The sequence below is a fragment of the Nannobrachium achirus genome (assembly GCF_963921795.1).
Source record: "Nannobrachium achirus genome assembly, chromosome: 18".
NCBI classification, from domain to species: domain Eukaryota; kingdom Metazoa; phylum Chordata; class Actinopteri; order Myctophiformes; family Myctophidae; genus Nannobrachium; species Nannobrachium achirus.
The window spans coordinates 37,195,913-37,208,822 of NC_137825.1; the positions used below are offsets into that span (position 1 = coordinate 37,195,913).

Consider the following 12,910-nt stretch of genomic DNA (forward strand, 5'->3'; position numbering starts at 1 on the left):
ATAAACCCAAAAGCAGATAAAAAAGAAGAATGTCTCTAAAGCTGATCAGACCAGAAAAGAGTTAGTGGTATGCGTTTCTTTGATTAGCTAAGCGATGTGTTTTTTTTGTCAATTAAAAGATGTGTGTAAATAAACCAACTGTTATCTGTGTTGTTTGTAAGAAGAAAGGAATATGTCAAATATAAAGTGGAGTGGGTGACAATTAAGGATCACAATGAGAAACAATGGTTATCAATGGAACCATGTTAATACTGAGAAAAGCACTGAAGTGAACGAATATTATTGGTTTATTTATTTTGTATTCATTTCCAAACCTTGGCTAGTATAGGCTACTCAAATAACAGATATCATCATCCGACATCCTGTATGGTAGTGGTATTAATGTTTGGCTATTGTTACAATAAGTGTCACTTTGGAACCTTTGATATGAGTGTGACAGGCAAGAACAGTAGTTGGTTGCACCTACAGCCATGTGAGCTGATGTTTACATACTATGTTGGTAGGCACTAGGCAGCCATAGGGTGACCAGACGTCCCGTTTTACCCGGGACAGTCCCGTTTTCAAGCTACGTGTCCCGGTGTCCCGACAAATATCTCTAAAACACTAATATGTCCCGGTTTTCAACATTCACTACAAAATTGTCCCGGTTTTCGGCAGAATTAAAATAACAGTAGCTGTTTTCAGTGGTTGCATAGACATTTATCATGTTCTTTTCATGAAAACATGCTCACCTAACCAATCAGAAAAAAGGAACAAATTCATTGCGTGTCTGAATTCAACACTGAGCCTGTTTGTCAATCACTCACTGCCTGTTTGCAACCCTGCGGTGCGCGTGTGCGCGTGCACGAACGTTAGAGAATGGGCACGCGCGTGCGCGGTAACGTGCGCATTGCTTTTAGGGTCCCAGTTTTAGGTAACCTCGCCTCACCAGGCTTTCCTGAGAGAAAGCCTGGTATTCGTTACTAAACAGGTCGTCTGATCCGGTCTAGACCGGATGATATCTTACGTCATTTTGTATTCAAAACGGACTACACTTTGGCCGGAACTACCGACCGGAATCAGTTTTATCCCAGTTAGCGCATGCGCAAAACCAGGTTAAAACTGATTCCGGTCGGTAGTTCCGGCCAAATTGTAGTCCGTTTTGAATACAAAATGACGTGGGACGTCATCCGCTCCCAACCGGATCAAAAGCCCGAAATTGGAAGCGATCCCAGGCTAAGTTTTAGGCAACAGTGTTTTGCGTCCCGGTTTGAGTGGCTGAAAATATGGTCACCCTAGGCAGCCATAAAGTATAACTCATGTAGGCTAGAGAACTTTTATTTTGAAGACGTATTCAAAATAAAAGTCCTCTACATACGTTATAATTTATGGCTACTATGTTGGAGCGAAAACTCTAATACTATTGCCCAGTTGGACTATACATTGTGTGGTGATTCTTGGAGAGAAGAACGTGTAAATTCATAAATCAAGTCATCCTGGATCAAAAAGGAGAACGGGAAGGTATATTATATTATTATCCAAATATTTCTAATGAAGAATAACGTCTCTGTCCGAAACTGGAGGAAAGAATGGCAACAGGGGAGGGAATCTGCAAATGGGCGCAGAGGAGAGGACGCAATGTCATGACGCATGACGTCAATGTCATCGTCATTCATGACGCAATGACGCACGATGCAAGCTGGAGCCGAGTGATTCATTCTTAATAAGTTAAGAAATCATTCGACTAAACAATAGTAACCATGGAATTCACTCAAATCATCGAATATACACACATAACACCATAGTCCAAATATCACAACAATACAACCATGAAGTTGGTTCATAAAGACATCGAGAAAGACAATGCCGGGTGAGTTGCTAACGTTAGCCAAGATAGCTAATCTATGTTGTTGTCTTGCACGTTGTTTTGCTACCAGATGCACACATGACATGTGTCACTGCAGTGATGTGTTTCCATATGGTAAGAAAGAAGTACGAAGGCATCAAAATCTACATAACTATGTGTAGACTGTGTGAAATGTTCTATACCTCATAGTCATGAATTGGGCTCATCATCATGCTGTCAGAGCACGCCAGTCTGAACAAGGTTTATAAATACCAGTAGCTCAGCTAATGATGGTACCTCGAGCCCTGTGTTCTAAATTCTATGTTCCCTCAGAGTTGGGGTTATGGTTAGGGTTAGGGCAGACAGAGGGAACATAATAACGTTATAAAGAATGGCCATTCAGCCATCACATGAGCTAATCCCAGTATACTGTGGATGTGAGTCCACAACACATTGAGTAGGCTTCACAGTAAGATCTGCAGTCAGTGTTTTTAAATGCAACTCCAAAGAGTGTACACATCGAACCAAATGGACCTGTATGCACCACCACACAATATTGTCTTTACGGTCCAAAAAGTGTACATATACAACTTTCTAATTTTTATGCTTTAAGACAACAGGCTAATACTTACTTAAAGGGGAAGACCACCCATTTTCAATATTGAACTATGTCATTAATATACCTTAGAGGAGTTGTGTGGAAATAGAAAAAAGTTCCCCCTCTTCTGTGTTGCCTAGAACTGGAGGATTGATTTTGGGGTTTGTATTGTAAAGTACAATGTGTGATGTCATCAAGTTGTACTTTACAATACAAAGTCAAACCCCAAAATCAATCCTCCAGTTCTAGGCAACACAGAAGAGGGGGAACTTTTTTTCTATTTCCACACAACTCCTCTAAGGTATATTAATTCAATATTGAAAATGGGTGGTCTTCCCCTTTAAGCTACGCCGCACCTTTCAACGCCTCATTACACAATCAACACACAATGGTTGTTATTATTATGATATAAACAGACAGGTCTATTTATCACGACCACATCTCCAGTCAGGTGACTTTGATACCGGAGGAGGCGGAGGACATGTGGCATACCTACAACCTTCTCCAAGTTGGTGACAGTCTCAGGGCATCCACTATCAGGTAACTACAGTACTTCAGCCATCATCATCAGGCCACAGTGGTTACTGCTGGGGTTGCCACGATTATGAGATGTTACATGACGATTACTTGTCACTCAAATAATTGCGATCAACAATTTCATTGTGTTTTTGTCGTTGACAATTACATTTCTGTTTGGCTTGTAGGCTTTGAAGTTGCACATGGCAGATATGACACATAACCTAAATATACAAAGAAATGACTGACATATTTGACTTATATTATACTTAAATAGAAAATAGCCGAAATTCTGCAGATCTACAAGCTCACAACGCGTCGGACACGTTGTGAGCTTGTAGATCTGCTATTTCCACTATTTTTGAAAATATTTGAAAATCTATTAACATTTTTCAACATGGAAACGATTATGACAAAATAATTGCAATTAGACGATTATGTAATAATTGTGACAGGCCTAGCGGTTACTGGACCAAATCCCCCAGTCTTGGACATTTGCACACACCTTCACCACAACACACCTGAGCCCGATAAACAACTTCTGTCCCATATCCCATCAGGAAGGTGACGACAGAGTCATCTACTGGTAGTGTGGGCAGCTCCAGGGTGCGGACTACCCTGACTGTGTGCGTGGAGACTATCGACTTTGACTCCCAGGCATGCCAACTGAGGGTGAAGGGCACCAACCTCGAAGAGAACCAATATGTCAAGGTCTGGAATTAACAACTTTGGGCATGTCATCATTATAACCATAAATAGTTTTTTTTTCCAAAATAGCTAAATGACTTCTTTAATGTTCTAAAATAGCTAATTACTTTGAAGCTTCATTCGATGCCATGGTTACTTATACTTATTTTATTATTGTGGACATGGCATCTGCCATTTGACCTGTGTGTGACAGTGTTCTACTCTGTGCTTCAGATGGGAGCCTACCACACCATTGAGCTTGAGCAGAACAGGAAGTTCACTCTTGCCAAAAAGATCTGGGACAGCGTTGTGCTCGATAGGATCGGTAAGCGCTTTTTGAGCGGTGCTTTTTGTTAATATAAGTATTGAATCTATATTCTGATAGTAGTCATTGCTATAGAGTGTTTGCTCAGTAACAGATCTTTCCAGGTCTTTAGTGAACAGAAAATAAACCCATAGTACTGGATGAACAAGTGCAACATGCTCTTTGTGTGGCTCGCATAAATTGGTATACTGGCCTTTTCTTTTTTTTACACCCCACACTTCCAACTAACCGTATTTGACTGTGTATCTGTCATCCAGAGCAGGCATGTGACGCCACCCAGAAGGCAGATGTGGCGGCGGTGGTGATGCAAGAGGGTCTTGCTAACCTGGTGCTGGTGACTCCTGCCATGACCCTGCTCCGTGCGAAGGTGGAAGTCACTATTCCTCGCAAGAGGAGGGGCAGCTGCACTCAGCATGAGAAGGTGGGTCAGCTGACTGGTGGCTTAATTTGCACCCCGTTGTCGAGAACCAGTGATTGAAACATCAATGTGATATACTGGGAGTTTAAGCAGCCATAGCTGAGTGGGTAGAGAGGCCGTCGTCTGGTAATCATCGTTCCACCCAGTCTGAATGGCAAAGTGTCCTTGAGCAAGAAATGTAACCCTAACCCCTAACTGCTTGCCAGGCGCTGAATTAATGGCTGCTCCTCCCCTGCTGGTAGGATATGTTAAATGCAGAGGACAAATTTCAAAATGTCAAAAAATGTACCATACAAACAACTAAAGGGCATACATTATTATTATTACCAGTAAGACACCCTAAGGGTGAGGAGGTGCTGAAACAACAAGAGACTGACACAATATGTCCATATATGGGCAAGTACTACCACCCCCACCAATGACACGCCCACGCACGGACATGCACACATGCTCTCAAAGGCATGATAAAATAAGATTTTTTTAAACGACAAATGTAATTTATTATGTATTGGATTGCCATTATTATAAAACATTAAACATACACTCTTTGTACAAGGGAAGGACACATTTTGTATGGATGAGTTGATATGTGAAAGTGTTTCCTCCGTGTTCCTGGGTTAGGCTTTGGAGAGATTCTACGAGGCAGTGATGCAGGCGATTCTCCGTCACATCAATTTTGATGGTGAGGTTACGGTGCAGACATATACAGTAGACACATACACTCAGGGTTCCCACGGTCATGAAATTCCTGGAAATATTATATATTATATATATATTAGAAAAATATTTTTCCAGTACTGGAAAAGTTTTGGAATTTATCAAGGGTCCTGGAAGGTCCTGGAAAAAATAGCTATGCATTGTCTTTGGTTATTGATTTTGTTAACACCTCTGAAATGACAAATTAAACATGGGCCAAATTGTCAAATATTAGAGGCAGAAATTGTGAAAATAGCCGATCTACATGCTCACAACGACTCGCAACGCGAGGCGTTGTGAGCATGTAGATCTGCTATTTTCACAATAGAACAGTGTTATACAAAATTCCTCAACTCTTAGTGCTCGTCAGGGTGCCGGGTCCCCAGTTAAAACATGATTATTTCGGGGGTCACGGCCTGAAAAGGTTGAGAACCACTGGCATACACTACCTGTCTTTGGGCATTGCGCATAGGAGTAAGCAACCTGTTATTGTGCTGAATTATTGTTATATAGTCCTGGAAATTGGGTTAAATATTCTGGAAAAGTTTTTGAAAAGTTTTGGAAATTAATTGGTAAAAATGTGTGGGAACCCTGTACACTTGTGAGCTTATGAAAGGCTATGGCGAGCGATTCGATGCACAACAAAGGCTCAAGTCTCTTCCTTGGCTTTTCTCCAGTGGTCAAGTGCATCCTGGTGGCCAGCCCGGGGTTTGTCAAGGACCAGTTCATAACCTACCTCTTCAGGGAGGCGGTCCGGCAGGACAACAAGCTCCTGCTCGAGCACCGGCCCAAATTCATGCTGGTCCACTCCTCATCAGGCCACAAGTACTCCCTCAAAGGTATAGAGGTTTCGGATATTGAGAGCAAAAACTACGAACCCCCACCAATGATTCAGACACTAAGAACCTCTGTTTTGCAGAAATCCTGTCCGATCCCGCCGTCACCAGTAGGCTTTCTGACACCAAGGTGATTATCTGTATTATGCTACTTATTTGTGTCTGTATCACTATCTACATAGTACACGGTCTAAAGACACTACAATGATGTTACATTTACAAGTTCGATTGGATGTTAAATGCTCCTGTCTTTTAGGCAGCAGGAGAGGTGAAAGCCCTGGAGGATTTCTACAAGATGCTCCAAAATGAGCCTGACAGAGCGTTCTATGGGTGAGGGAAGGGCCCTAACATTAAACAAGCCGTTATCTACAGTTTCCTCATGCCTAAACTTTCTAAAGTGCAAACTTTATGATGTTGTGTGCCGTCATAGGGTGGCTCATGTGGAAAAAGCTGCTGAGGCTCTGGCTGTCGACACCCTGCTGATAAGCGATAAGCTTTTCAGGTACGTGCTAAGGGTTGTGATCCTGTAGGATGGCTACTTTTGAGTTAGACAGATTAATCTGCATTCAGATCGCAATCAACTTGAGAAACCAAAGTCTATTCCTTTTCTATGGCAAGAGAGATGTTGCCTCACTACACTGTTGTTTGTTATGGCACAGAAGTTGGTGGCAGCTGAATGTTGACGTTATACTAACATTACTACAGTAAATATACCATGTATATTTCTGTAACACAAGCAGTGCTACAGCAACAGAAAAAAATGTTATTGATATTGCATTGCGGTGGCACAGCGATGACATTGTTGAAAAGGTGACTTCTGGGTGGCGTAGACTAGAGAACTGTTTCTCAAAGTGTCACCCCCATGGTGTCTTTGAGGGGGTTCCATTGAGTCCCCAGCTAAAATGATTTATAGTTGAGACAGAGGTTTTCAACAGGGGGCCCTCAGAATTACTACAGGGGGCCCCCAATTTTTGTATGATTGGATCCTTTTTTTACACAAACCACTCCTGTTCTGAGGAGAAAATGTGTCAATCTACAAGCTTGCATAGTGGTGACCGATCTACAAGCTTGTCCATTTTTGGCAAAGAAGGAAAAAAGAGCAGACCGAGTGAATGGTCAAGTTGACAAAGTATTGACGTGTTTAAGTGGTTAAATGTCTGAAAATACACATGAATTCAACATACACTCATGATTGTGCTGTCAAACAAATCTATGAAGTTACCTATGAAATCTAAGAAAAGGTTTAATCTGCAACACATTTATGTTATACAATATGTATGTAGTGGGGGTCCTTGCTTCATTTGTCTCTCAGCTGACCTGAAAAAGGTTGAAGACCCCTGCTCTACAGTAATAGTTAATTTCCTGTCCTTTGTGCACACATCTAGGCATCAAGATGTCGCTACTAGGAGTCGGTATGTACGGCTGGTGGACAACGTGAAAGACAATGCTGGCAACGTCAGGTACCAGTGACCGCTAAAAATGAAACACTGTCTTATGTCAGACTCCACTTACCATCAGGCAATAATTCCATGTTTTTTGTTTCTTTGTTGTTTTTTTCCCGTTTAAACAGAATATTTTCAAGCCTTCATGTGTCTGGCGAACGTAAGTAATCTACGCCACAGAATATTTCATTGGATGTTTAAAATTAAAATAATAGTTTGGGCTTTTACATTTTATATAGTCTGTTGAGAAATCAAAAGGTAAAAGCTTAAGAGCAGGTATGTAGGCCAGTAGGCAAACAAGTGCACATCAATAATAAAATAATATGCCCGCACTGCAGCACATTTATTTAGGGAGAGGAAATGTTTCAAAATACATAATAGTATTAGTCACCACGCCTTGATTAGCGTTAAGTAGATTTTGGTCATTGATGTGGTACAAGTGAATCAAAACCTTTTCTGTACATTCTACGCACATTTTCACCCAGTGATAAAACTAACTTAAACTCCCATTGGTAATTTGTCATCCACATTATATGATGGTGTTAGTGGAGTTTAAGCTTCTATTATGATCCCGTGGGGGGAAAAAGCATGAGATATGTGTATGAGCTCACATTATACTGATGCTCTACTATCAAGTATTGACATATCCATGTCAATTTCCTCAGAGCTGACACAGCTGAGTGGGGTGGCAGCCATGTTGCGGTTCCCCATTGCGGACCTATCAGAGCCTGAGGATGACAGCAGCTCAGACGACGACTAATCCACAGAAATGAACCAGAGACCAGGGAAGTGCTTATTTGGCAGAAAAGAGAGGAAAGCAGTGAGATGTTACCACCAGAGGAGGAATGCACAGACTAAATTATGTTCAGAACACCATGTGACTGTGTTAGGTCCAATGTGTTCCAGTTCTACAGCATGTCACTTTGCTAACCTCTTTCGAAGCTAACTAACTGCAGACCTAAAACAGACCTTAATTACTTTCGATGCGCTTTAGGGTGTTGCTGTTTGAAAGTTGCAGTATCTTGAAGGTTTTTGAAATGCTAAAGCCTGAAAGATGTGCAGTTTATGTGAATGCCAAGGAAAGGTGGGACGTTTTTTTTGCCAAGTATAATTTGGAAACCTTTGGTTAAATTTGCGATTTCAATATACTATAACAGAGCTGTATGGAAAAACACATGGGGTTAATTTCTGTGGTGCAGTTTTCAAATGTACATATCCTTTCTTGCAATTAAACAGTTGAAGCATACATTCTTATTTAGTGTTATATCACTCTGTCAGTGTCACCTGAGCCACGCTCCTCCCACACTAAGAAAATGTAACTTGAGGCGAAATATAGAAAATATATAATTTATTACATAAATAAATATTTGTACATTAAAAAGAGCTATTTACAGGCATTAAAAGCTACTGCATTTTAACTAAGAATCAAGTGTGCCCAGGATTTTTAGGTTCATATAGCATTGTGATGAGTTTCACAGTTATAACACTGTAAACACCCCTTTATCCTTCCCTGGGAAAATGTCAAGTTTTCAGTCATTTGCCCAGGAAGGGAGACCATTCACCATAATGCATAATACAATCTCAATGTCAGCTGCTAGGACTAAAGTGCATATACAGTCGAATCACAGCCTGCATACTGGAAATACTTTGCGTAGATGAATCCGATTTTAGCATCAACCCGTTTCTCATAAAAAGAAAAAAAGGTACCCACAAAACATCAAAAAAGCATCTTGCATACCTTTCAGTTTGTGTCACCTTATTGGTCGATAAACACACCTAGTGTATTTGTAATGTTACGCTAAACCGGATTCAGCTACGGGGACTACTCTTTCAAGGCATTTTGGGAGATGTAAAGTAAAACCTCTGAAAGCCTAAATGCTAATTTCTTGATGACATTGCTCAGAGCCTTGAAAGTGTGTCAAGTCTGTGCGCTTGTGCCTACGAGTCAAGTGGACACTGGTAGGTTTTAATCCAGGCTAAATCCTCCAGCGTGCCCCAGTGCAGGTAGATGATGGAGCAGGTGACCATCACATGCATTATCTGATGGCTGTTGCCCCAGTTGTCGAACAGGCCCGGGCTGAAGCGTTCGGGTATCTGGATGATGTTCACCAGACCCCCGACCACAGCCAGCGAGTCCATGATGAAGAAGAGCCGCAGAGAGTTTGGGCTGCCCACCCCGCTGCCGTACACGCGAAACAGGAAGAGGCCGAAGCGGAACAAGGCCTGCCAGAGAAAGGCTTGCAGACGCAGGATGTTGGTGTGGGCCGTGGTGGCACAGTAGATGCCATAGGCGGACACCAGGATGTAGGCAAGCAAGGCCACCTGCTGCACTGCTGGGTAGCAGAGAAGGGTGATGTAGATGATGGGAAGTGCGCCTGGGGACAAGAGAAGATGAGGTCACACAGGGATCACGTGGGAGGAACTACCGACAATTATATTTATTGGTGGAGCACTAACGGATGGCTGACCCTCGAACTGACACTGCATGGAAGGATGTAGCTATAGTTCCAGAGCATAAATGGTTCTGAGGCAGTACAAATGACGTGGACATTTCTAATTGAGGCTCCATCACTATTGGTGAGGTGTTGTAGGGTTGGGATTCGGATCCACGTGCGGACCGGATCCAACATTGAGGAATCTGAATCGGTTCCTTCACATGGAACCGTTTCCAGAACCGGTTTTATTACTGCCAAAGCTGGTTATGTGGACTTCACATCTGCTATAATAATTACAATACCGGTGATTTGCAAACCTTTTAATTTAAAGGACCACCATAACTGAGTGTACAATTGGAACGGGTACATTTGGTTCCATTTGTACACTCAGAGTTACAGACCTGTAAGGGTCTATTTAGAATCCCCTAGGAATCGTTAAGGGAACCGTTAAGTAATCGGACTGTTAACAGCCAATCGTTAAAGATGGGGTGCCATGATTTCTTTCCCTCTAAAACATGATCAGGCATTATGATTAAACTAGGAAGATCTTTTCAAAAAAGTGTACAGAAAGTATTCAAATTGTGTTTTCATGTGGCCACACCCACCAGTTCATTAAGTATGCCTGGTTGTCACGTGGGTGGTGACCCAGCTGAAGTTAGCCACACCCACAGTGTTGGGTGAATGGTAAAAGGGGAGGGGATGAGTTTATGATGTCATTACATCTGTGTTTTTCGACTGGGTCTTTTGACTCTGAGACTTTCAGGAAATAACCAAAAATACGCAGGGAAGACAAGTCTGCACATTATAACCCCACCCGGTGGTCTATTAGAGTAATGTTAACTCCATAGACACATACAAAACAGAAAAAGTACAAAATTATGGCACCACCACTTTAAGGAACTGGAATCATTCAAATCTAAAAGGATCCCAACCCTCGTGAGGTGTACCTACCAAGGGTGTTGACCAGGCAAACCCCAAACATATCTAGGGAGAGCAGGGTGTCGTAGACATGTTCTCCGCCCGCGTGGTTCATGAAGACATGGTAGAGGACTGAACCCACAGTGGGGGCAAGGCAGGCCAGGTAGTGCACCACACAGATCCAGTTGCTCTCCACCTCTGTCCAGGGAATGCTGAAAGGCAGCAGCACCAGGAAAAGGAAGAATGGAATTCCTGGAACAAAAGACGAGACTTTAAATCGGTACAGTTACCATGTAAAACCTATATACTTCGTTGGAGGTCAAGTAGTGAATATAGTTTATCATTGCCTATTATGCCCAGAATAGGGATACTAGGATTAATTTGGTTAAAGTCCTTTTAGAAAACATTGATCCAGAATCAGCTCATTCTGAAATAACACAGAAACCGACCCGTGATTAACTACCTAATACTTAACTATCAGTATTTATTTATGCATGCCATTTTTTTATCACATCCTGAAGGCCTCATGTTGTTCGTACTGTGTAGAACTGAATCTGAATGGCAGCTTGAATTGTCATATGTCAGTCTTACTGTACAGTCTCACAATTACAGCTTGCACTAAAACAATCACCTTTTTTGTCAGAACAATGACAAGGGGTTTGAGAATGCATTGTTCCTGTTTTGTTGCAACAGTAACAATGTAATAACTGGATTGTCACAATATAGTTGTACTGGAAACAACTGAGCGACTCCGTAATTAATCTCCAGTTCTAAGATTGTCAGTATTAATAGACTTATAGGATAGAGAGGACAAGAGAATGCCTTTCGAAATTCAAGGTTTTACACATAGCTCATTTACAATTCATGTTCCAAAATCACCAACTTTGGCACAACCTTGGTTGAATTAATTGATTAAGCAATTGGCAAAGCCTTCATAATAAATCCTTTCCTATTCAATTCACATTTATAGGCCTGCTTTTCTGTTCAATTTCACATGGCTCGTCTCTCACAGCTGTTGCTGAAGATGGATCAGCAATTTACTTTACTCTTGAAACATGCCAGTCACCTGCACATCCTTTTAAGACCCAGTTAACGGTGGGATATTTCCAGGACAGGGATTCCCGTGGCAGATTACTGTTAATCCTCCACATCCTTAGTGTCTTTACTCAGCCTGCTTGTAAACGGCAAAGTGAGAGTATCACCTGTTTTGCATGCAACTTCCTTTTAACGAAGTGTGATAATGGATCATTTTAGAAATTTGATTCAACATTTTATTTTTATTTTAACTGTCCATTGCAGCAAGTATGGCCATAATCCTTGGGGTTTCTGTAAAACCTTTTTAAAACGTTTATTGGAATGCACAGTGCACACATGAACTAGGCTAATTTAAATGCATTCACAAATATTTTATATTTGAAGCATGATGCACATGAAATTACCTCAAAAGGGTGGTGAGATAATTGATTCCCAAGGCAAACAATGTTGAAGTACAAGCAATGCAAAGTAAACGTATGAACTTACCATGCGTGTAAATGTTCCCCAGCTCATTGTGCATATAGAAGAGGCTTCTGAGGCACTCATCGGCATTGGACACCGGCCGATAACCTGTCAGGACATATCTGTTGAACTGGAGGTATGGAGGTGTCTTTTCCAAATCCAGCAGACGTGGTCCTTTAAAAGCACCCATGACAACGTCTCCTGCACAATGTGTTCTGAAGACTACAGTTCATCAGTTGACACTTCTGTTAACGTCATAATTAGTGGCCCCCCTCCGGAATGTCATGATGAAGAATGGCAACACACTCACGGGCTTTTGAAAACCATCACTAGGACAGGTGCCGATCCAAGCAGGCAACCTGTTGAGCTGGCCTGAGTGGCATGCTTCCTCTTGAGCCAATCAGCAGCCAGCGTGTTATTCCTAGGGATAAAGCTGGGGTAATCCTCACAAGAAAGCAATGTGCTGTGCTGCTGCAACTTCACTGTCCTAGCCACCAAGTTTCTTACCACTCAACCTCATAGTGTACAATTTCCTACAGTATTTCCCTTAAGTGGTGATTCTAGAACAGTTATTCTCAACCTGTGAGTCGGGACCCCCCCAGATGAGTGTGAAACATTGTTTTCTCACAACAGTAAACAAACCAACATACGGTTTAAGTGTATCTGGGTATCTGCCCATTTCTAAAGTGACAATTTAAGGACTTTATATACCTCTAA

The 12,910-nt window shown here is 41.8% G+C and overlaps 3 protein-coding genes across 3 annotated transcripts in view; 2 read left to right on the top strand and 1 right to left on the bottom strand.

The window, feature by feature from the left end:
* pkmyt1 (protein kinase, membrane associated tyrosine/threonine 1) overlaps positions 1 to 12,910 on the top strand; it is a 156,616-nt gene that overhangs the window by 61,804 nt on the left and 81,902 nt on the right. The gene's annotated exons all lie outside the window — the stretch shown is intronic.
* pelo (pelota mRNA surveillance and ribosome rescue factor) lies at positions 1,664 to 8,589 on the top strand. Its single transcript, XM_080747549.1, has 13 exons — positions 1,664 to 1,849; positions 2,871 to 2,963; positions 3,500 to 3,650; positions 3,861 to 3,951; positions 4,209 to 4,372; positions 4,991 to 5,051; positions 5,743 to 5,904; positions 5,985 to 6,031; positions 6,158 to 6,231; positions 6,332 to 6,403; positions 7,287 to 7,361; positions 7,472 to 7,503; positions 8,009 to 8,589. The coding sequence occupies exons 1-13, from the start codon at positions 1,809 to 1,811 to the stop codon at positions 8,101 to 8,103; spliced, it is 1,158 nt and encodes a 385-aa protein (XP_080603675.1). The 5' UTR covers positions 1,664 to 1,808; the 3' UTR covers positions 8,104 to 8,589.
* LOC308303073 (progestin and adipoQ receptor family member 4-like) lies at positions 9,282 to 12,383 on the bottom strand (the record flags this gene model as incomplete). The annotated part of the gene is made up of 3 exons (XM_080747393.1): positions 9,282 to 9,718; positions 10,730 to 10,948; positions 12,218 to 12,383. The coding sequence occupies 3 exons, from the start codon at positions 12,381 to 12,383 to the stop codon at positions 9,282 to 9,284; spliced, it is 822 nt and encodes a 273-aa protein (XP_080603519.1).

Coding starts and splice junctions, on each gene's coding strand:
- pelo (XM_080747549.1), top strand. CDS start 1,809: ATGAAGTTGGTTCATAAAGACATCGAGAAAGACAATGCCGG. Junction 5,052..5,742: donor CCGTCACATCAATTTTGATG/GTGAGGTTACGG, acceptor GCTTTTCTCCAG/TGGTCAAGTGCATCCTGGTG. Junction 6,232..6,331: donor CCTGACAGAGCGTTCTATGG/GTGAGGGAAGGG, acceptor GTGCCGTCATAG/GGTGGCTCATGTGGAAAAAG.